General features: G+C 40.5%; 1 protein-coding gene across 1 annotated transcript in view; it reads left to right on the top strand.

Moving 5' to 3' along the window:
* Window positions 1-22,342, top strand: part of BAZ1B (bromodomain adjacent to zinc finger domain 1B) — an 83,450-nt gene that overhangs the window by 19,668 nt on the left and 41,440 nt on the right. Inside the window, 4 exon segments of the mRNA XM_047779849.1 lie at window positions 3,657-3,861; window positions 7,538-7,659; window positions 10,048-10,245; window positions 19,444-21,145. Of these exon segments, the coding sequence (XP_047635805.1) occupies window positions 3,657-3,861; window positions 7,538-7,659; window positions 10,048-10,245; window positions 19,444-21,145 (2,227 nt within the window).

Here is a 22,342-nt window from a genome sequence, read left to right as displayed (position 1 = left end):
TATCAACCAACTTGACATAATCATCATTTATGAAACATTCAACCTAATAACTACAGACTACACATTTCTTTCAAGTGCATATTCTGGGCCATTAAAAAAAAAATCACCTTGGGAGTCCTTGTCGTGGCTCAGTGGTTAACGAACCCAACTAGTATCCATGAGGATGCCAGTTCTATCCCTGGCCTCGTTCTGTGGGTCAGGGATCCAGTGTTGCCATGAGCTGTGGTGTAGGTCGGAGACGCACCTCAGATCCCCAGTTGCTGTGGCTGTGATATAGGCTGGCAGCTGTATCTCTGATTCGACCCCTAGCCTGGGAACTTCCATATGCTGTGGGTGTGGAACTAAAACAAAAAACAAAAAACTTCCTTTTTAAAAAAAAAGTCACCTTAATAAACCCTCAAAAGGGGTCAGATCGTACAAAGTATATACCCTGACCAAAATGGAATTAAATTAGTAATCAATAACAAGTATCTGAAAATTGCAAATAATTGGAAAGTAAATAACACACTTTTAACTTATTTATAAAGAAGAAATCAAAAGAGAAATTAGAAATATTTCAAACTGAGTGGAAAATGAAAACAGTATGTTAGAATTTGTAAGATACTGGTTACAGTGGTGTTTAAAAGAAATGAATAGCAGTACACATCTAGGTTAGAAAAAAAAAGGTCTCACATCACTGATCTTGGCTTCTACCTTGAGAAATAAGAAAAAGAATCTAAAGGAAATAGAAGAAAAGAATTAGCAAAGATCAGGGCAAAAATCAATAAAATGGAAAACAGGAAAACCATAGAGAAAATCAGTGAAACCAATTGGAAAAGATCAATAAAATTGAAAAACTTCTAGTCAAAGAGGTTAAAAGAGAAGACACAAATTGACCAGTATGAAGAATTAGGTGATACTGGAACAGAGCCTACAGATACCAACAGGATAAAAAGGGAATATTGTGAACACCTTTATGCCAGTAAGCCTGACAGATTAAATGAGTAAATTCTTTGAAAGAGTAGTTCCCGTCGTGGCACAGTGGTTAACGAATCCGACTAGGAACCATGAGGTTGCGGGTTCGATCCCTGGCCTTGCTCAGTGGGTTAAGGATCCGGCGTTGCCATGAGCTGTGGTGTAGGTCAAAAACGTGGCTCAGACCCCGCGTTGCTGTGGCTCTGGCGTAGGCCGGTGGCTACAGCTCCAATTAGACCCCTAGCCTGGGAACCTCCGTATGCCGCAGGAGCAGCCCTAGAAAAGGCAAAAAGACCAAAAAAAAAAAAAAAAATTGAAAGACGTAAACTACCAAAACCCACTGAAGAAAAAATAGAAACCTTTAATAGCACACTATTAAATAAATTGAATTTGTAGTTGGTAATCATCCCATAAAGAAAATTTCAGGCCCAAATATTGTCACTTGTGAATTCTACCAAACATTCAAGGAAAAAATGATACTAATTCTATATAAATTATTTCAGAAAAAGAAGAGAATTCTTTACAAATTCTTTTATGGGCTCAGCATTACCCTGATACCAAAACCATATAAGCATATTACAAGAAAAAAACAGGACTAAGGAAAAAACAGTTATGGTCACAAACTGTCTACTCAACATGGATGTAAAAATTCTAATAAAAATTTTAGCAAGTGAAATCCAACATTATATTAAAAGAATAGTACATATTGACCAACTAGAATTTATCCTAAGAATGCAAGGTTTTAAATTTGTCATTCTCCTTATTGATAAACAGGAAGAAAAACTATATGGTTATCTCAATTTACACACAAAGCATTTGACAATATCTGAATTCCTAATAAAAGCTCCCAGAAAACTGGAAATAGAAACTTCTTTAACCTGATAAACGATATTTACAGAATAACCTACAGCTAGTAGCATACTAACGGTAAAAGCCTGAATGTCTTCTTTCTGACTTTAGTTAACATTGTATTACAGGTTTTAGTCAGAAAAAGGAATGAGAGTCATCCAAATTGGAAAGGAAGAAGTAAAACGGCAGGCAACACGAGTGTCTATGTAGAAACTCTCTTGGAGTCTACTGTAAAAGCTACCAGAACTAATAAGTGTTTAGCAGGGTAGCAGGAGAAATTACAGTCATCCCTTGGTGTTTGTGAAGGGTTGGTTCCAGGACCCTGTGGATATCAAGGTCCGTAGATGCTCAAGTCCCATCTGTAAAATGGCGTAGTATTTGCATTTAATCTGTGCACATCTTCTGGTACTTTAAATCATCTGTAGATAACTTATAATACCTAATGCCATGTAAATGCAGTGTAAATAGTTGCCAGTGTGTGAGAGATTCACATTTTGCTTTTTGGAATTTTTTGGATTTTTTTTTTTTTTTTAAGTATTTTTAATCCGGTTGGTTGAATCCATGGTTGTGAAACCTGAGGAAGTGAAGGGCTCACTATACAGAAACCAATTTGCATTTCTGTGTTAGCATCAAACAACTGGAAGTTGAGGAGTTCCTGTCGTGGCTTAGTGGTTGACGAATCCAACTAGGAACCATGAGGTTGCGGGTTTGATCCCTGGCATTGCTCAGTGGGTTAAGGATCAGGCATTGCTGTGAGCTGTGGTGTAGGTTGCAGACACGGCTCAGATCCTGCGTTGCTGTGGCTGTGGCTATGGCTGTGGTGTAGGCCGGCGGCTACAGCTCTGATTGGACCTCTAGCCTGGGAACCTCCACATGCTGCAGGTACAGCCCTAGAAAAAGCAAAAAGACAAAGAAAAAACAAACAAACAAACAATTGGAAGTTGAAATTTTAACAATCAATATCATTTACAGTAATATCAAAAAATATGAAATATTCTGGGAGTAAATCTGACAAGATACACAAGATCTCTACACAAAATTATAAAATATTGAGAGAAATTAAAGAAGGCCTTGAATGATGGAGAAGTAGACTTTGCTCATTGGTCAGAAAACTCAATATTGTTAAGATGCCACTTCTTCCCAGAGTGATGTATGGATTCCATACAATTAACAGTGAATTCCCAGCAACTCTTTTGTAGGAATCGCCAAGCCGATTATAATGTAAAGAACCTTGCCAAGGAGTTCTCACCGTCATGCAGTGGGTCAAGGATCTGGCAAAAAGAACCTAGCCAAAACAACTTTGGAAAAGAACAGCAAAGTTAGAGTCCTCATACCATCTGATTTTGAGCCTCATTTTAAAGTATAAAGGTGGTGTGAAATTGGTATAAAGATGAATCGGTGGAACAGAATAGCATCCAGAAGTACACACACACACCACTGATTTTTGATAGAGATGGCAAGGTAATTAAATGAAGAAAAGACAGTCGTTTCAACAGATGGTTCTGGAATAATTAGGTATATACATATATATATATAAAATTGATATTTTAGAAAGTGGAAATTCTTGACCTTTATTTATACGTCTCAGGTTTGTACAGTGGTTGCCCTTTGGCATTAGTACACTGGCGCATGAATTATGAGTTAGAGTGTGATCATTTTTTTAAGATATCATATATCAGCCTGGAAGTTTGAGACATAAAGTTGGAAAAAAATCACTGTACTTGGCTATGTTAGAGTTGTAGTGAATTTTTGGTTAGGTGAGGTGTAGTGTTCATTGGATAATATATTCTCAACTTTAGGTTTCTAGTTCTTAATTGTATTACCTTTGATTCTCTGTCCTGTCTCCCTTATAGGTTGGGAAAGAAAAAATGCTCAAGGTGAGGATTGTGAAGATTCATCCTTTGGAGAAGGTGGATGAAGAAGAGGCCACTGAGAAGAAATCTGATGGCGCCTGCGATTCTCCCTCAAGTGACAAAGAGAATTCTAGCCAGATCGCTCAGGACCATCCAAAGAAGGAGGCAATTGTGAAAGAGAATGAAGGAAGGAGAGAGAGTATTAGTATGTATGATACTACCTTTCCTTAGTTATGCACCTCTGTTTGTTTTTTTTATGGACAAATGTTTTTGAGTTTCTGGCAACTAAATTAATTTGTAATTGAGTTTTGCAGATTGATCGACATGCTTTTGTTCATTTATGATTCAGAAAATAGCTCATATACATACCTACAGAGTGAATCAAGATTTAAATCTCCCTACACAGTTAAAACCATTGGGAAGTCATTCCTCTAGTTGCTTAGAAATCTGTGTGCACATACATAGCTACTCAAGATGGGGAAGAAAGTTTGCCTGCCTTTTCTCTTCAGGTTGGAAGTATGTATATATGTGTAGAAGCAGGGCAGTCAGAGCAGGAGGGTAAATTCTTAATTCTGTTTCTCCTCACACTGCGAGCCAGCGTGTCAGTGTGGAGATCCCTCCTCTTATTGGTAATCTACAGCTCAAGTCCCTGTCAGATGGGAGCTGCCAGAACTCTGAAACACTCTGATACCTAAAAGTAATTTTTAGGGACCTGGAGGCCTAACATATTTTTAAGAACTGAGACATTGCCCATTGGGAAAATGATTCATTCTCTGAGGACTTTTTTTTTCTTTTTTTTTAAAAGCTTTATAAATAAGGAATTTGACTGGGATTGATTTCCTTCTGTCTCCAAAAAATGATGACTTAAAGAGCTTGTGTATATTGATCCCTCCTCTCCCTGACTGTTGGAATATCAAATTTTTACCTCATTATTTCACCGTTACAAAATTTGAATTACAACATTTTATTAGAATGTTACGCTGTATGTCTTCCATTCTGGTTTGTGTCTCTAGATGGTTGCTTTGGTTTTTTTTTTTTTTTTTTTTCCCCTTGTCTTTTTAGGGCTACACCGTGGTATATGGAGGTTCCCAGGCTAGGGGTCAAATCAGAGCTGTAGCCGCTGGCTTACACCACAGCCACAGCAATGAGGGATCTGAGCCGTGTCTATAACCTGCACCACAGCGCGTGGCAGCACCAGATCATTAACCCACTGAGTAAGGCCAGGGATCGAACCCGCAACCTCATGGTTCCTAGTCGGATTCATTAACCACCGAACCACAACGAGAACTCCTCTTTTCCTTCTTTTTGATAACCCAAGTTTTCTAACATGTGAATTACTTACGATATACAAGATTTGATGTTGCAAAGTGTTTTGGCTAGGTGTTAGCTGATGTCTTGGTTAAGTGTTAGTGAAGTCGTCTAACACTTTCAGAATCAGATTATTGGAATATAGTTGTTCTATGCTTTAAGTATTGTTTACTAGGAGCCCCTAGTTTTAGGCTTTGGCCTCATTTTTAGGGTGTTAGATGCCGTTGTTTAGATTTTAATTTTGGGATATAATGTTACTGGTAATAAGTGGAAGGAATGGTAGGTAGGCAGGCTAAAGAATTTGTTACGGGGAATTCCACTGTGTCTTAGTGGTAATGAACTCAAGTAGTACCTATGAAGACATGGATTTCATCCCTGGCCTCGCTTGGTGGGTTAAGATTCTGGTGTTGCTGTGGCTGTGGTGTAGGCCGGCAGCTGTAGCTCCGATTTGACGCCTAGCTTGGGAATTTCCATATACCACAGGTGTGGCCTTTAAAAGCAAAAAAAAAAAAAAAAAGAATTTATGTTATGATCTACTACTCTGAATGTTTTCAAGGGGAAAGTTGATAATTTGCATAGAAATGTGATGGACAAATTGCTATACAAGATGTTTTCTCACAGGCTAAGCTTCCTCCTACTTTATGGGAAAAAAAATAATGTCTTGGGCAGGAACTTGTCAGTTTTGTGTCCTTAACCTCCCTGTTACAAATATCTATATTCTTCCTTCATTTCAGAGGGGAGCTTTGCCTTCCTCTTGGTCAAGAGACTTGAATTCCATTCCTTCCTCCTTTCTCAAGGGTTGGGGTAGCTTTTATTATTCTACAGTGTTTTTAACCCTCTCTGTAATGGTTCTCAATTTATAAACAAAGTCCCATTTTCTAAAAACAAAAACATACCTTCCCTCTATTGTTCTATTTCTGTCTTACTCATTCAAGCCAAGATTCTTGAGAATGTTGTCTCCATTTTCTGATTATCCGTTTCTTCCTTAGGCTATTAGAGTCTAACTTCCGTCTCTTTACTCTTGAAACCATTCTTAATAAGGTTATAGATGGCCCCTAACTGCTAGAACCACTGATTTCTTCTTAGTTTGTTTCACTTTTCATTTACTTTTAACATTGTTGGTCATGAGTATGTTTGATTCCTATGTCCCCCATTATTTTGCTGTTTTTTTCCTTCCTTTATTTTTCAAAATATCGATATGATCTACTTGTTTTCTGAGGCAGAAAACTTGGAAACCTATACCTTTGTCACATTTAGTTGGTTACACAGTCTGTCTTCTTGACTCTTTCCCTCTCCATTTCTGATGCATTAATTCAGATGTTTGGGTTTGTGTCTTCTGATTTTCTTATCTCCAGTGTCACCTTACTATTTTATTCATTTTCTTTTGCTTTGTAGGGCCACACCCTCGGCATATGGAGGTTCCCAGGCTAGGGGTCCAATTGGAGCTACAGCTGCCGGCCTACACCACAGCCACAGCCACAGCAACATGGGATCCTTAACCCGCAACCTCATAGTTCCTAGTTGGATTTGTTTCTGCTGCACCACAGCGGGAACTCCTATTTTACTCATTTTCTAACTGCTGAAAGTGTTTTTTCTTTTTCTTCTTTAATTTTTCACACTTAGTGCTCTTTCCAAATGTATATCTAATTAGCTAGATCAAAAAATCCTTGGTTTCTCAGAATTCCCTTGTGGTGCGGTGGGTTAAGGATCTGGCATTGTCACTGCAGTGGCTTGGGTCACTGCTCTTGCGTGGGTTCAGTTTCTGACCTGGGAAATTCCACATGCCATGGACATGGCCAAAAGAAAAAAAAGGTCCTTTGTTTCCCTAATGCAAGACTTAATTCCAATCTATGTAAATGGTGTTTCCAATCTATTTAAAGGGTCTTTATAATTTATAAGCCCCTTACCTCTTCAGTCTGAGTTTTTGTTTTTTTTTTTTAATTTGTACTATAGATCATATTCACCTGTATCTTATTATTTGCAGTCTCTGAACAAAAGTCATATTCTTCCCAGGCCTTTCCTGCCTATCTTCCAGACCATGTCAGACATTGCTTCTCTCTCTTTTTGAGTATTTTCCTCTCTTCTCTAGTATTTTTCTTTGTTTTTTCTCTTTAGGGCTGCACAGACTGCATATGGAAGTTCCCAGGCTAGGGTTTGAATCGGAACTACAGCTGCGGGACTACACCACAGCCACAGCAATGTCAGATCCAAGCTGTGTCTGTGATGTACAGTACAGCACAGCCCACAGCACGCCTGGATCCCCGACCCCACTGAGTGAGGCCAGGGCTTAAGCCTGCATCCTCATGAATACTAATCAGATTCGTTTCCACTGCACCACAACGGGAACTCCCTCTAGTATTTTTCTATACCAACCTCTCTTACAGTATTTACCACTTTGTGTTGTAGTTATTGACTCCTCCCATAAACTTTAGCTGTCTGAGGTAAGGATTGTATGATTTATCTTTGTGCCCTGTCACTGAGCGCCCTACTCAATAATCAGATTATTGAGAATGAATGAATGGATAGAATTAAAGGAATTGTTTTTTCACTGATTTTTCTACTGATTTGACTAGACGACCGAGCACGTAGATCTCCACGAAAACTTCCAACTTCCTTGAAGAAAGGAGAGAGGAAGTGGGCTCCTCCAAAATTTCTGCCTCACAAATATGATGTGAAACTACAAAATGAAGATAAGGTTAGTTGGCACTTTATATTAAACCTCTTATCTGTGGTAGAATTGTTTAAATACCAACAAGCTAGTTTTCTCGTTGAAAATATACTAAAGAAAAATGTAAATAAATGTATTTCTGCAACAAATTCTGAGTAGTTTTCTGGTCTTAGTACTTTAAATTGTTTTTTCTTTCCTAGAAGATAATACTTTTTCATTTTTAATAGGAATTATTGGAGTGTAAGTAATTTGCATCTGAGCTTCCAACTTAGTTGTTTGAAAAAATAAGAATCTCTTTCCAGTGGTTATGGACTTCCTGAGGAAATAGCTCTTCCCAGTTATTAGTAGAGCAATTTGTAATATAATTAAACTCAGAAACTGAGTTACAAGGAATCTGTGGAGCTAACAACCCTTTAAAGATCCTTAACCCATTGAGTGAGGCCAGAGATTGAACCTGCGCCCTCAGGTATGCTAGTCAGATTTGTTTCTGCTGAGCCATGACAGAAACTCCCATTATAGTTTATTATAAGATAGTGAATATAGGGAGTTCCTGTCGTGACGCAGTGGAAACGAATCTGACTAGGATCTGTGAAGTTTCGGGTTCAATCCCTGGTCTTGCTCAGTGGGTTAAGGACCTGTCATTGCTGTGAGCTGTGGTGTGGGTCGCAGACAAGGCTCGGATCTGGCGTAGGCCTGCAGCCGTAGTTCTGATTTGACTGCTAGCCTGGGAACCTCCATATGCCCATAAGTGCGGCCCCAAAAAGTCAAAAAAAGAAAAGAAAAGAAAAGATAGTGAATATAATTCCCTGTGCCATACGCAGAATCTTGTTTACCTATTTTTATATATCGTGTCGGCTGGAATCAGTATATATCTTAGTATCAGTTGGCAGGAAGTCTTCATGCTTTTGAATACTCATAATCCTGTATGTGTAAAATCTTATTAGAAGTGGGAGGGCAGCTGGGTGTGAAAGGCAGCTGCATGTTCGTCTTCATGTTTAACTTTTATAGAAGAAACAGCCAAGGCCAGAAATAATTCTGTCCAAGTTCTTAATTTAGTAGTTGAGATAGATTAGGAAAGACTATAACCTGGATCTTTTTGTGTTTTCCCTTGTCAGAATGTTGACAAGTCTTACTTTGACTCATTTGTTTAGAGTTAGTGATCTGAAGACATGACTGGATTGTTAGGATTTCTTATATATGAACGTTGGACGTTAAATACAATTTTTCACTAAGTTTCTTACCTCCGATTTAGCAAGGTAATCAGCTAAAATGTTATTGCTAGTGAGTCTCAACCACTTCCCTGATTATTATTTGTATTCTTCTTGATGAGTATAAATTGTTTTGTTCACATGAAGTAAATAAAAATATCTGTCATCTCAGAGATGAAAATTGGTGAATATAGATGTGGTTAATGTTGGTTTAGTTTCTAAGTGACTTTTAGTTAATTAATTAATTAGTTTTCCTTTTATGGCCACACCTGTGGCATATGGAAGTTCCCAGGCCAAGGATCAAACCTGTGACCTAAGTCATAGCTGCAGCAATGCCGAATCCTCAACCCACTGCACCAGGCCAGGGATCTAACCAGCAGCGCCGCAGAGACAAGCCAGATCATCATCCCACTCCACCACTTTGGGAACTCCTTAAGTGACTTTTAAAAAGAGGAATGATGGAGTTCCCTGGTTGCTCAGTGGATTAAGGATCCAGCATTGTCACTGGGTTCAATCCTGGGTTCAATCTCTGGCCCAGGAACCTTGCATTCTACAGGCACAGCCAATAAATAAAGAGATAAATTAGGATTATTCTATACAGACTGTTTTCAACTTGCATTTTTTCATTTACTGTATGGTACGTATTAGTAATGTCATTAAATTTTCTTGCAAAACAATATTCTTAGGTTATACTATGTTTGTTAGTCACCAGGGGTGTTTATTAGTAGATTCCAGAATTTACCATCACAGGTTGTTCTAATTAAGTAACTAGAGATGAGGCCCAAGCATATGCATTTTAATAACACTGTAGATGATTCTGATAAATCTGTCCTGATGGCAAGACATTTTCCCCCACATCTGCATAGTGGTCACTACATGGGTATATTTTAATTTTTAATTTGAAAAACTACCTTTCTGTAGTTTTCCCTTCCTTTTTTTAAGCAGTTGATGATTTACTTAAAAATTAACAAGAAGAACTGTTGGTTCAGTGGATTTATACCTTTTTTAGGACTTGCGTGCATACTGACAAATTATCTAGAGATGTGTTTTTCATTCTGCCTCTGTAAATTTCTCTACTTTTTATCTATCTGGTTTATAACTCTGTCTTATAGGTGGAAATATTTTTTTGGAGAGAATATGAATCTTTTTTCTCACTGGTTAATTGCTTTTATCCCCAGTGGTGAGTTATTTTTATTTGTTAATCTAGATCATCAGTAATGTGCCAGCAGACAGCTTGATTCGTACAGAACGCCCACCAAATAAGGAGATACTTCGATACTTTATACGGCATAATGCGTTACGGGCTGGTACTGGTGAAAATGCACCTTGGGTGGTGGAAGATGAATTAGTGAAGAAATATTCCCTTCCTAGCAAGTTCAGTGACTTTTTACTTGATCCATACAAGGTAAGATTGACTATTAATTTCTGGACAGCAGGATAGAACACTATTATATTAATTTGTTTTCTCTGATGGCCCTAATAGGATTATATTTATAGTAGATTTTGACCTCTAACTTCAGATAACAAATTCAAAAAGTTTCATGTTATGTCTGCTTCATAGAGGTTGTGATATGGGGTTGGTAGGGGAGAGGCCACATTGGGTATTTGAGTATCTTGTCTTGTCCTTTTTTTAGTTTTGCTTTTTAGGGCTGCACTTGCAGTATATGGAAGTTCCCAGACTTGGGGTCAAATCAGAGCTGCAGCTGCCTGCCTACACCACAGCCACAGCAACGCTGGATCTGAGTCACGTCTGTGACCTACACCATTGCTCATGGAAATGCTGGATTCTTAACCCACTGAGCGAGGCAAGGGATTGAACCCGAGTCCCCATGGATATTAGCTGGGTTTGTTACTGCCGAGCCATGACAGGAGCTCCTCAAAGCATTCTTTTGGAGTTGTGTGGTGTAAATATATATATCTTACTTTCCAGATGAGGTAACTGAGACTAGTCTAATTAGAACCAACGGAAAGTAGGCGTTCCCGTTTTGGTGCAGTGGGTTAATGATCCAGCTTGTTTCTGTGGCGTTGCCGATTCAATCCCTGGCCTGGCACAGTTGTTTAAGGATCTGGTGTTGGTGCAGCTGTGGCATAGGTCACAGATGTGGCTCAGATTTGATCCCCGGCCCAGGAACTTGCATATGACACGGGTGTGGCTGAAAAAGGGGAAAAAAAAGAAACAACGGAAAGTAAATGACAGAAGTCAAGACATTGGACTCAGATTTCTGATTGCCTTTTCCACCTCAGGGTTTCTCCAATAAGATTTTTTTTTTTTTTTTTTGATGTAGGTTTTGAGAGTATTTATGCTTCTTTTGTTGGTAAATTTACTTACGTGCATACTGTTGTTTTCATCTTGGTCTCTGGGCCAGAATGGGACCAGGAGAAGGCTGCTAATCCATTAAAGCTAAGTCAGAGTTCTAGGATTTCTTTTTTTTAGCTCTTCCTTGTAATTATGAAAAACTAAGGACATCTTATAACTTGAGTCATACAGCTAAATTACTTCAGTGATCTTACGTTGATTTCACTAAAAAAAGTGTATTGAGAAATAATCTTATTTCTTCCAACACTGGAAATGACCTCCAAATGTAGTTTAGCATTAACATGTTTTTTTATTCTAGACCAGCATGATTAAGCATTATCTTGCATTCTGCTCTTTAAATCTTTATCATTGGTATAAAAAGAAAAATTTAGAAATTAGTTGGCCTTTTCTGGATCAGGCTTAAAATTTCCATGGAATACTATATATATTATTGCTATACTAATACTATAGAGTTTACTACCTAAACTTTTTCAGTAAATAAATATTTTTATTTTCAATAAATAGATATTTTTATTTACTGAGGGGAAGTTTTAAAATTCATTTTTGTTTCATTGCTGTAGAGTTTTGGAACTAAGATACAGCTTTCAGTGGTTATAACAGGAGCTTACTTTCTCTACTGTATCAGAATCCTGTATAAAAATCATCTCTAGGAGTTCCCACTATGACTTAAGGACCTGGTATTGTCTCTGCAGTAGTATGGGTTTGATCCCCAAGCTGGCTCAGCAAGTTAAGGATCCTGTGTTGCCAAACTATGGCGTAGGTCCCAGATGCATCTTGGATTCTGTTCCTGGCTTAGGAACTGTCATATGCCGTGGGCATGGCTGAAAAAGGAAAAAGAAAAATCATCTCTAAATAGGTTTTCAGAGTTCTCCTCATGGCTCGGCAGTTAACGAATCTGACTAGCATCCATGAGGATGCAGGTTCAATCCCTGGCCTTGCTCATTGGGTTAAGGAGCCGGTGTTGCCATGAGCTGTGGTGTAGGTCACTGACACGGCTCAGATCTGGCATTGCTGTGGTGTAGGCTAGCATCTGTAGCTCTGATTCCACTTCTAGCTTGGGAACCTTCGTATGCTGTGGGTGTGGCTCTAAAAAGCAAAAAAAAAAAAGTTTTGGTTTTTCTCTTTTGTAAGCCCTACCTATGGCATGGAAATTCCCGGGGCCAGGGATCAAATCTGTACCACAGAAGCCACCTGAGGCACTGCAGTGACAATGCCAGATCCTTAGCCTGCTGCACCACAGGGCAACTCCAAGGAATTTTTTTTTTTTTTCCTGCTATATGGAAGTTCCCAGCCTAAGAACATGAAGCCCCCAGGTTGATTCTGAGCTACAGCTGCCGGCCTACACCACAGCCATATAGCAACGTGGGATCAGAGCCACATCTGTGACCTACATCACAGCTCACCACAACACTGGGTCCCCACCCCATTGAGAGAGGCCAGGGATCAAACCCACATCCTCATGGATACTAGTCGGATTAGTTTCTGGTGTGCCACAGTGGGAACTCCAGGATTTTATATCTTGAAAAGGAATTCTGAAGAAATTGGCTACTCTGAAATTTTCTAATGAGGGCTTCAAATATTAATGTAATGAAATTTGTCTAGGATTTCCCGTCGTGGCTCAGTGGTTAATGAATCCAACTAGGAACCATGAGGTTGCAGGTTTCATCCCTGGCCTCACTTAGTGGGTTAAGGATCTGGCATTGCTATGAGGTGTGGTGTAGGTTGCAGACACGGCTCAGATTCTGTGTGGCTGTGACTGTGGCTGTGGTGTAGGCCGGCGTCTACAGCTCCGATTAGACCCCCACGGTTGCAGCAGAACTTCATATGCCATGGTGTGGCCCTTAAAAAAAAAGAAAAGAAGATGCTTGCTTCTTTTGTTGTTGTTGTTGTTGTTGTTGTTGTTGTCGTCGTTGTCGTCATCTTTTTGCCTTTTCTGGGGTTGCTCCGCGGCATGTGGAGATTCCCAGGCTAGGGGTCGAATTGGAGCTGTAGCCGCCGGCCTACACCAGAGCCATAGCAATGCAGGATCCGAGCTGCATCTGCGACCTACACCACAGCTCTCGGCAACGCTGGATCCTTAACCAACCCACTGAGCAAGGCCAGGGATCAAACCTGCAACCTTATCATTCCTAGTCGGATTCGTTAACCACTGAGCCATGACGGGAACTCCTGCATTTCTTAATAGCCAGCATTTTTTAGCTCTACAGTTCAGCTTAACATGCTTCGGCGTAATTTTCTTTGTGATAGTAGCCTTTTTCTGGAAAACCAGCATAGTCTGTCCACCGTAGCCATGCTGCTTCCTGTCATAACACTGCCTTACCTAGGCATACAGAGAATCTTTCTTGTACTGTGTCACTGTGTGGGCTGGTGCTGCCTGCCATACTTGTTACAGAAAGTTGGGCAGGTTTTAGGAATGGTCACCATCTTTGTGAGAGCACTTATTGGCGTGGAAAGAAATGATCTATGGTTTTTACTCAGATATTGCCAGTTGGCCCAGTAATATCCTTTTATCCAAACAAATTTTGTTTTGGTCTTAATAGGTCCTGATGTTGTATCATGTGTTAAATTTACTTGTTATTATGTCTCTTTAGTCTCCTCTAATCCGGTTTAGTCCCTCAACTTTTCTTTGTCTTTCAAAAATCTTGACATTTTTAAGAATGTAAGCCAATTATTTTGTATAATGTTGTTCACTTTGGGTTTATTTCCCCATGCTTAGAAATATTACAGAATTGGGGAGTTCCCACTGTGGCACCAGGATGCAGGTTTGATCCCTGTCTTGGCACAGTGGGTTGAAGGATCTGGCATTGCTGCAGTTGTGGTGTGGGTTACAGCTGTGGCTCAGATCTGATTCCTGGCCTGGGAACTTCCATATACTGTGGAACAGCCAAAAAAGAAGTACTAGTAGAATTGATGTTGTGTTCTCAGTGAGTCATATCAGGAGGCATATGGTATAATTTTTTCTCATTACTAGTAATATTATATATTTTTAAAGATTTTTATCTCTCCTAATATTACAATTGTTTATAGTCCTAAGATTTTTCTTTGAATAAATTTTGATGCCTGAAGTTTATGAGTTAGAGACTAAAGCAAACGTATTTTTAAAAATATATTAATTTTCATGGGCGCTCCCTTGTGGTGCAGTGGGTTAAGTAAGGATCCAGCATTGTCACTGCAGTGGCTTGGGTCATTGCTATGGTGCAAGTTTGATCCCTGGGCTAGGAATTTGCATATGCCACAGGTGCAGCCAAAAAAAAAAAAAATATATATATATATATTAGTTTTGAAAGCACTTAACACACTTCACAAATTTGCTGATAAAGACCTCTAGAGATTGAGGCCAGCCCAGTATGTGAATGTTGCCTTAAAACACTTAACATGGTTCCTTGGGCAAATGAGAAGAGTGAAATAAGAATCAGAATATAGATTGTCAAAGTTTTCTAATTTAGGGTTCTTACTATTAAGTTAATTTAGTGTCTGAATAAGCTGCAATAAAGTTTTTCTTTTCCTTTTGGCCACTTCCACAGCATGTGGAACTTCCTGGGCCTGGGATCAAGCCCTCACCATAGCAGCCACCCAAGCCACTGCGGTGACCATGCCAGATCCTTAACCCACTATGCCACAAAGGAATTCCTAAAATTTTTTCACTTTATCTTACTTATTAGATTTCCTTACTTGTGATTTTTTTCAAGTGACCGGGAACAAGTATGGAATCATATGCACTGTTTTTTCCTATAGCATCTCATATATTTTTTCCTATTTAGTCGTGAGGAAGAGCCTTTGCCAAAAAGTTCTAATACTGCTAATCCAGATGCCCATTCTTTTCTCCCTCCCTGTGCACTACTCTAATAGATTACTTTTGCTGAGTGGTAGACAGGGGAGACCCTTAGCACATAAGTGGTTTTATACTTTTTCAGATTCCCCCTGAGTCCAGCCATGCCGGCTCCCATTGGCTGTGACTGCCCAGCATGCCTTATGCTGAGATGATCCAGTTACTGAAGGACTGCTCACGTGGGGAGCCGGCCTGTTGGGAGGGGGTTGGGTGAGTTAATTTCTTTCATTTTTAAGGAAAAAAAAAAATTATGTGGTGTGGCTTGGCAAAAAACACACCTTACAAATAAAAATGAGCTGCTGGAGCCATCCCAGCTCTTTCTTATATGATTTCTGTATAACACAGTGCTTCTAAGTAGAAGAAATTTAGGCTAAATTTGAGTGACTTTTTGCGTAGAAATAAAAATCAGTAAATCAAGAAGTGGCCCAATTGCAGTAGACCCTATTACAAGAAATCTGTTTAAAATAGTAAAAATGAAGCATAGTCTCATATATCTCCTTTTTATTTTTTTATTTTTATTTTTTTGTCTTTTTGTCTTTTCTAGGGCCAGACCCGTGGCACATGGAGGTTCCCAGGCTAGGGGTCTAATTGGAGCTGTAGCTGCCGGCCTACGCCACAGCCACAGCCACACCAGTCCCGAGCCGAGTCTGTGACCCACACCACAGCTCATGGCAACGCCAGATCCTTAACCCACTGAGCAAGGCCAGGGACCGAACCCTCAACCTCATGGTTACTAGTCAGATTCATTAACCACTGAGCCATGACAGGAACTCCACACATCTCCTTTTTAGTGATACATTTTATTTTAGAATGACTTTTTAAAAAATGACTTTAGAGATAATCTGTTATCTTGTGCATTAAAAAATGTGTCAGTCTCCTGTGTCTATACTCTGAAGATTTTCCAAGGCTAGCTGAAGTGGATGATTGATTTTGGGATGGCATATATTGGTCATTAATTCCTGCCAGAGTAGTTTTGGGTCTCTATGATTTATAGGGTGGTCTCTGAAATATTAAACTCTTTGGAGCTTAATTATTGTTGCCCATGAGAAGAGTGGACTCTTATATGAGTTATCTTTATTTATTTATTTTAACATTTTGGAATACGGTTCTGGGGAACTGGAATTGGGGAGTTTTTGTTTCTGGGGAAAGTATCCCCCTCATCACAGATAATGTTCGTATTCTCTAAATTATGAAACCTCTTCGTCAGCCCACTCTGAAAACAGTAATTGGGGAACGAAACTTCCAGTTGAGGTCAGGGAACAAAAATAGCCAGCTAGAAGAATTGTAACCTGTGATTGCCTTATAGTTCTTAAAAAGCAGATTGGCCTTTAAAGTTACAGAATTTAGCCGGAAGAGGGATTTGTTAAGTATAGTCCACTCAGTCAGTGCAGACTGCATTTCTACTTCTTGAGCTGATTAGCTGCTTAGGTTCTGTGAGTTTGTTTCTCTGATGAGTATATTCCTTTTGTGTGTGTGTGGGGGGGGGGGGCCCTGTGCCCATGGCGTGTGGAAGTTCCTGGGCCAGGGATTGAACCCGAATCACAGCAGTGACAACACTGGATCCTTAACCACCAGGCCACCAGGGAACTCCTCTGATGATTATATTCTTAATTTTACTATACCAGTTTGTTTACTCCTCACAGAAGCTTAGGTACTCTTCTGTATCACCTCTGATACTTATTTCACCATAGACATTTCCCTATTGCCTTTTTGAAGGGGTTCCTAATTTCATATTTGATAGTCTTCAGTGGCTTTCTTGCCTATAGTTTCCTCTCGCAGTAGCCTGTCTTAGCCTCTGCCTCCAGACTGCTTCTTACAAGTTAGTCTTTTCCCACTCAGCAATTCGAGGTTAAACTCAGCACTCTCTGAGTGTTTTCTATATGTTTAGCTGCTTTTGGTAATGGAAATCAAGTATTATAAAGGTTATCTAGTCTTTCTCCGAATCACTTGAAACAATATATATATGTTTTGAATTGGCTGTACTTCTCCATTGCCTGGTTATTATTTCATGTAGTTTTTTTTTAAAGTATGGTTGATTTAGAGTGTTGTTTCAGTTTCTGCTGTACAGCAAAGTGACCTAGGCATACATAAATACATTCTTTTTCTCATGTTCCATCATGTTCTTTTTTTTTTTTTGTCTTTTGTCTTTTGAGGGCCGCACCCGTGATGTGTGGGGGTTCCCAAGCTAGGGGTCTAATCAGAGTTACAGCTGCCAGCCACAGCCACAGCCACAGCAACAGCAACTCGGGATCTGAGACGTGTCTGCGACCTACACCACAGCTCAGGGCAGTGCCGGATCCTTAACCAGGGATCAAACCCGAAACCTCATGGTTCCTAGTTGGATTCGTTTCTGCTGCGCCATGCGGGGAACGCCTCTTCCATCATGTTCTATCACAAGAGATTGGATGTAGTTCCCTGTGTTGCACAGCAGAATCGTGTGGTTTGTGTTTTAACTGCCAAGGCTTTTTCTTTGTAATTCTTTTAAAGCATCAAAATCAACAATGTTTTTGTTTTAATACACATTAATAGAAATAATAGTTACCTGACAGTTGACTGGGTTCCAACCTATTAGCTAATTCCGTATGATGCGGATAAGGTGGAGATTTTGAGATGGGAGAAGATGTTTATCTAGAAGAGTGAGATGGTAAATGTACTAAGGCAATATTTTGTGATTACTGAGTGGCATTCAGGATCCTTTTTTTTTTTTTTTTGTCTTTTTGCCATTTCTTGGGCCGTTCCTGCGGCATATGGAGGTACCCAGGCTAGGGGTCGAATCGGAGCTGTAGCTGCCGGCCTACACCAGAGCCACAGCAACGCGGGATCTGAGCCGCGTCTGCGACCTACACTACAGCTCACAGCAATGCCGGATTGTTAACCCATTGAGCAAGGGCAGGGATCGAACCTGCAACCTCATGGTTCCTAGTCGGATTTGTTAACCACTGCACCATGACAGGAACTCCCAGGATCCATTTGAAGTACCTGATTATGAATTTAAAGTAGATCACACATTGTCAATTAAATCATATTTAAATGTCATCTAGTCATATTTAAGCTGAACATGTGCAGGCTAGGAGTAACTAGATTCAATACAGCAAGAGACACAAGGGACCTATAGGTTTATGCAAGATTGATTATAATGGTTGACTCTGGGATTTAATCTGGGTAAAGGACAAGGATGTGCGCGTGGTGAAAATGTGGTAGAGGTAACTGATGTAATAATAAGGTCCTGCTGGGATTCAGGGGTTGCAGAGTTGGGGTACTAGAGGGAATGAGTTAGAAAGACGTGAAGGGATGACCAAAGAGAGAATTGTAGGAAGTTGGGGATTTACGGGGCTTGATTTTTTTGCTTGTTTGTTTAGGGCCGCACATGCAGCATACGGAAGTTACCAGGCTAGGGGTCTGATAGGAGCTATAGCTGCTGGTCTGCGCCACAGCAACTCGGGATCCAAGCTGTCTCTGTGACCTGCATCACAGCTCACAGCAACACAGGGTCCTTTAACCTGCAGAGCAGGGCCAGGGATCAAACCTCATGGATACTAGTGGGGTTTGTTTCCACTGAACCACAACGGGAACTTCCTACTTAATGATTTTTTTTTTTTTTTGATCTTTTTAATGCCGCAGTATCATTATATGGAAGTTCCCAGGCTGGGGTTGAATCGGAGCTGCAGCTGCTGACCTACACCACAGCTCACAGTAACGCAAGATCCTTAGCCACTGAGTGAGACCAGGGGTCAAATCTGCATCTTTATGGATACTAATTGGGGTCTTAACCTGCTGAGCCACAGCAGAACTCCCTTATTGATATTCTTAATAAGAAAATATATTTCTGCACTTAGGCAAAAATACTTAAATGGTATACTCTCTACTTAAGCATAGAATACCCCCAGTTGTAACAAAGTTTTGTATCTCTTTTTTTGTCTTTTTAGCACCACACCTGCAGCATATGGCAGTTCCCAGCCTAGGAGTCTAATGAGAGCTGCAGCCGGTGGCCTACACCACAGCCACAGCAACTCAGGATCCAAGCCACATCTGCGACCTACACCACAGCTCACAGCAACGCCGGATCCTTAACCCACTGAGTGATGCCAGGGATCAAACCTGCAACCTCATGGTTCCTAGTCACATTCATTTCCACTGTGTCACAATGGGAACTTCTGCAGTCGGATTCTTCAGCCACTGCACCACAGTGGGAACTCCAGAGTGTAGATTTTTAAGTCTGAGTAACGAGAATTTTGTGTTGATACGGCTAAAACATTAGCTAACATTCATGATTTCGTTTTGTCAGGGACATAGTGTCTATGAAGAGAGATGATTATGTAGCTTTACCTGTGTAAAGAGTAAAGGGTCTTAGGAGACCCTTTATTAAGACCTTTGGAGAAGAGGGTCTTAGGATGCTTAAATATTTCTCCTATAAATTAGTTTTTAAAATTAATTTTGCCTCTGTTCTTAAATTCTAGTACATGACTCTCAACCCTTCTACTAAGAGGAAGAATACTGGATCTCCAGACAGGAAGCCCTCAAAGAAATCCAAGACAGACAACTCCTCTCTCAGTTCACCACTAAATCCTAAGTTATGGTGTCACGTACACTTGAAGAAATCCTTGAATGGCTCACCTCTCAAAGTGAAGAACTCAAAGAATTCCAAATCTCCAGAAGAACATCTAGAAGAAGTGATGAAGGTAATGTCTCCCAACAAGCTACATGGTAACTTTCACATTCCAAAGAAAGGCCCACCTGGCAAGAAATCAGGGAAGCATAGTGACAAACCTTTGAAAGCAAAGGGCAGAAGCAAAGGCATCCTGAATGGACAGAAGTCTACAGGGAATTCCAAATCTCCCAAAAAGGGCTTGAAGACTCCTAAAACCAAAATGAAGCAGATGACTTTGTTGGATATGGCCAAAGGCACTCAGAAGATGACACGAGCCCCACGGAATTCCGGGGGTACACCTAGGTCCTCCAGTAAACCTCACAAACATCTGCCTCCTGCTGCCCTCCACCTTATCGCCTACTACAAAGAGAACAAAGACAGGGAAGACAAGAAGAGTGCCTTGTCCTGTGTTATCTCCAAAACAGCTCGTCTCCTCTCGAGTGAAGATAGAGCTCGTCTCCCAGAAGAATTGCGAGGTATCGTTCAAAAACGCTTTGAGCTTCTTGAGCACAAAAAGAGGTGGGCTTCTATGTCTGAAGAGCAGCGCAAAGAATATTTGAAAAAGAAGCGAGAGGAGCTGAAAGAAAAGTTAAAGGAGAAAGCCAAGGAACGGAGAGAGAAAGAAATGCTCGAGCGACTAGAAAAACAGAAGCGGTACGAGGACCAGGAGTTGACTGGCAAAAACCTGCCAGCGTTTAGATTGGTGGATACCCCTGAAGGGCTGCCCAACACACTCTTTGGGGATGTGGCCATGGTGGTGGAGTTCTTGAGCTGTTATTCTGGGCTCCTCTTACCAGACGCTCAGTATCCTATCACTGCCGTGTCCCTCATGGAAGCCCTGAGTGCAGAAAAGGGTGGGTTTTTATACCTGAATCGAGTGTTGGTCATCCTCTTACAGACCTTATTACAAGATGAAATAGCAGAAGACTATGGTGAATTGGGAATGAAATTGTCAGAAATCCCTCTGACTCTGCATTCTGTTTCAGAGCTGGTTCGGCTCTGCTTACGCAAATCTGACGTTCAGGAAGAAAGCGAAGGCTCAGACACGGATGACAATAAAGATTCAGCACCGTTTGATGACAATGAGGTACAAGATGAGTTCCTAGAAAAGCTGGAGACCTCTGAATTTTTTGAACTAACATCAGAGGAGAAACTGCAGATCTTAACAGCACTCTGCCACCGAATTCTCATGACATACTCAGTGCAGGACCACATGGAAACCAGGCAGCAGATGTCTGCAGAGTTATGGAAGGAACGGCTTGCTGTATTGAAGGAAGAAAATGATAAGAAGAGAGCAGAGAAGCAGAAACGGAAAGAAATGGAAGCCAGAAATAAAGAGAATGGAAAAGAGGAGAATGGGTTGGGCAAAGCTGATAGGAAAAAAGAAGTTGTGAAGTTTGAGACCCAAGTAGATATAGAAGCTGACGACATGATCAGTGCTGTGAAGAGCAGACGGCTGCTTGCCATTCAGGCTAAGAAGGAGCGGGAAATTCAGGAGAGAGAAATGAAAGGTAAAATCTTGTGTTGGGCGAGAGGGGGAAGGCCTTTAGAAGATAGAAGGAAGGAAATTACTAAGGTAACAGTAGCATCTACATTCGTCACAACTGTTTAGTTGTTTCTGTGTGTAATTACCCAGATGCTTTGGGTATATAAGATTCTAGCAGGTGTGTTCAGCCTGGCATTCTGCGGTTAATGATAGTTTGACTTGGATTACTGTGTTGTTGGCATCTCTTCTGGCTCCAGTAAAGGATCAAATCCACAAATAGGCATAGCAAAAATAACATGTGACTTGGGAATGGGCTGTCCTCGGTTCAAACACCACCTCTGACTTAGCTATAGTTCTTTGAGCAAGTTGCTCATCCCTGCATCTGTTTCCTCATATGCTTAATATTGTAACCATTGAGTGGCAAGGTGTATGACGTCTTCAGCATGGCTGCCAAATCAAGATACTAATCTTTACTTTATTATGATGTAAGGAAATAAAAATGTTGGGCTTTGATAGCACCATTAGGTCTGAACTTTTTTAGTCTTAAATTTTTAAAAAATCCTATTAAAATGTAGCTGATTTACACCATTGTGCCAGTTTCTTCTGTACAGCAAAGTGACCCGGTCATACATAGTATACACATTCCCTTTCTTATGTTATCTTCCATCATGGTCTATCCCAAGAGACCAGATAGAGTTCCATGTGCTGTACAGCAGGACCTCATTGCTTCTCCATTCTTTTTTTTTTTTTTTTGTATTTTTGCTTTTACTAGGGCTGCTTCTGCGGCATATGGAGGTTCCCAGGTTAGGGGTTGAATCGGAGCTGTAGCCACCAGCCTACACCTGAGCCACAGCAATGCAGGATTCGAGCCGAGTCTGCGACTTACACCACAGCCCATGGCAACGCCGGGTCCTAAACCCACTGAGCAAGGCCAGGGATCGAACCTGCAACCTCATGGTTCCTGGTTGGATTCGTTAACCACTGAGCCATGATGGGAACTCCTGCTTCTCCATTCTAAGTGTAACAGTTTGCATCTACCAACCCCAAATGCTCCGTCCATCTCCCTCCCTCCCCATACCCGCCTCGGCACCCGAAAGGCTCTTCCCTATAACTCTGAGTCTATTTCTGTTTTGTAGATAGGTTCATTTGTGCCAAATTTTGAATTCCACATGTAAGTGATATTATATGGTATTTGTCTTTCTCTTTCTGACCTCACAGTGTG

The sequence above is a fragment of the Phacochoerus africanus genome, chromosome 5, assembly GCF_016906955.1.
Source record: "Phacochoerus africanus isolate WHEZ1 chromosome 5, ROS_Pafr_v1, whole genome shotgun sequence".
Taxonomy (NCBI): Eukaryota; Metazoa; Chordata; class Mammalia; order Artiodactyla; family Suidae; genus Phacochoerus; species Phacochoerus africanus.
This window is presented reverse-complemented; position numbering and strand designations above follow the sequence as displayed.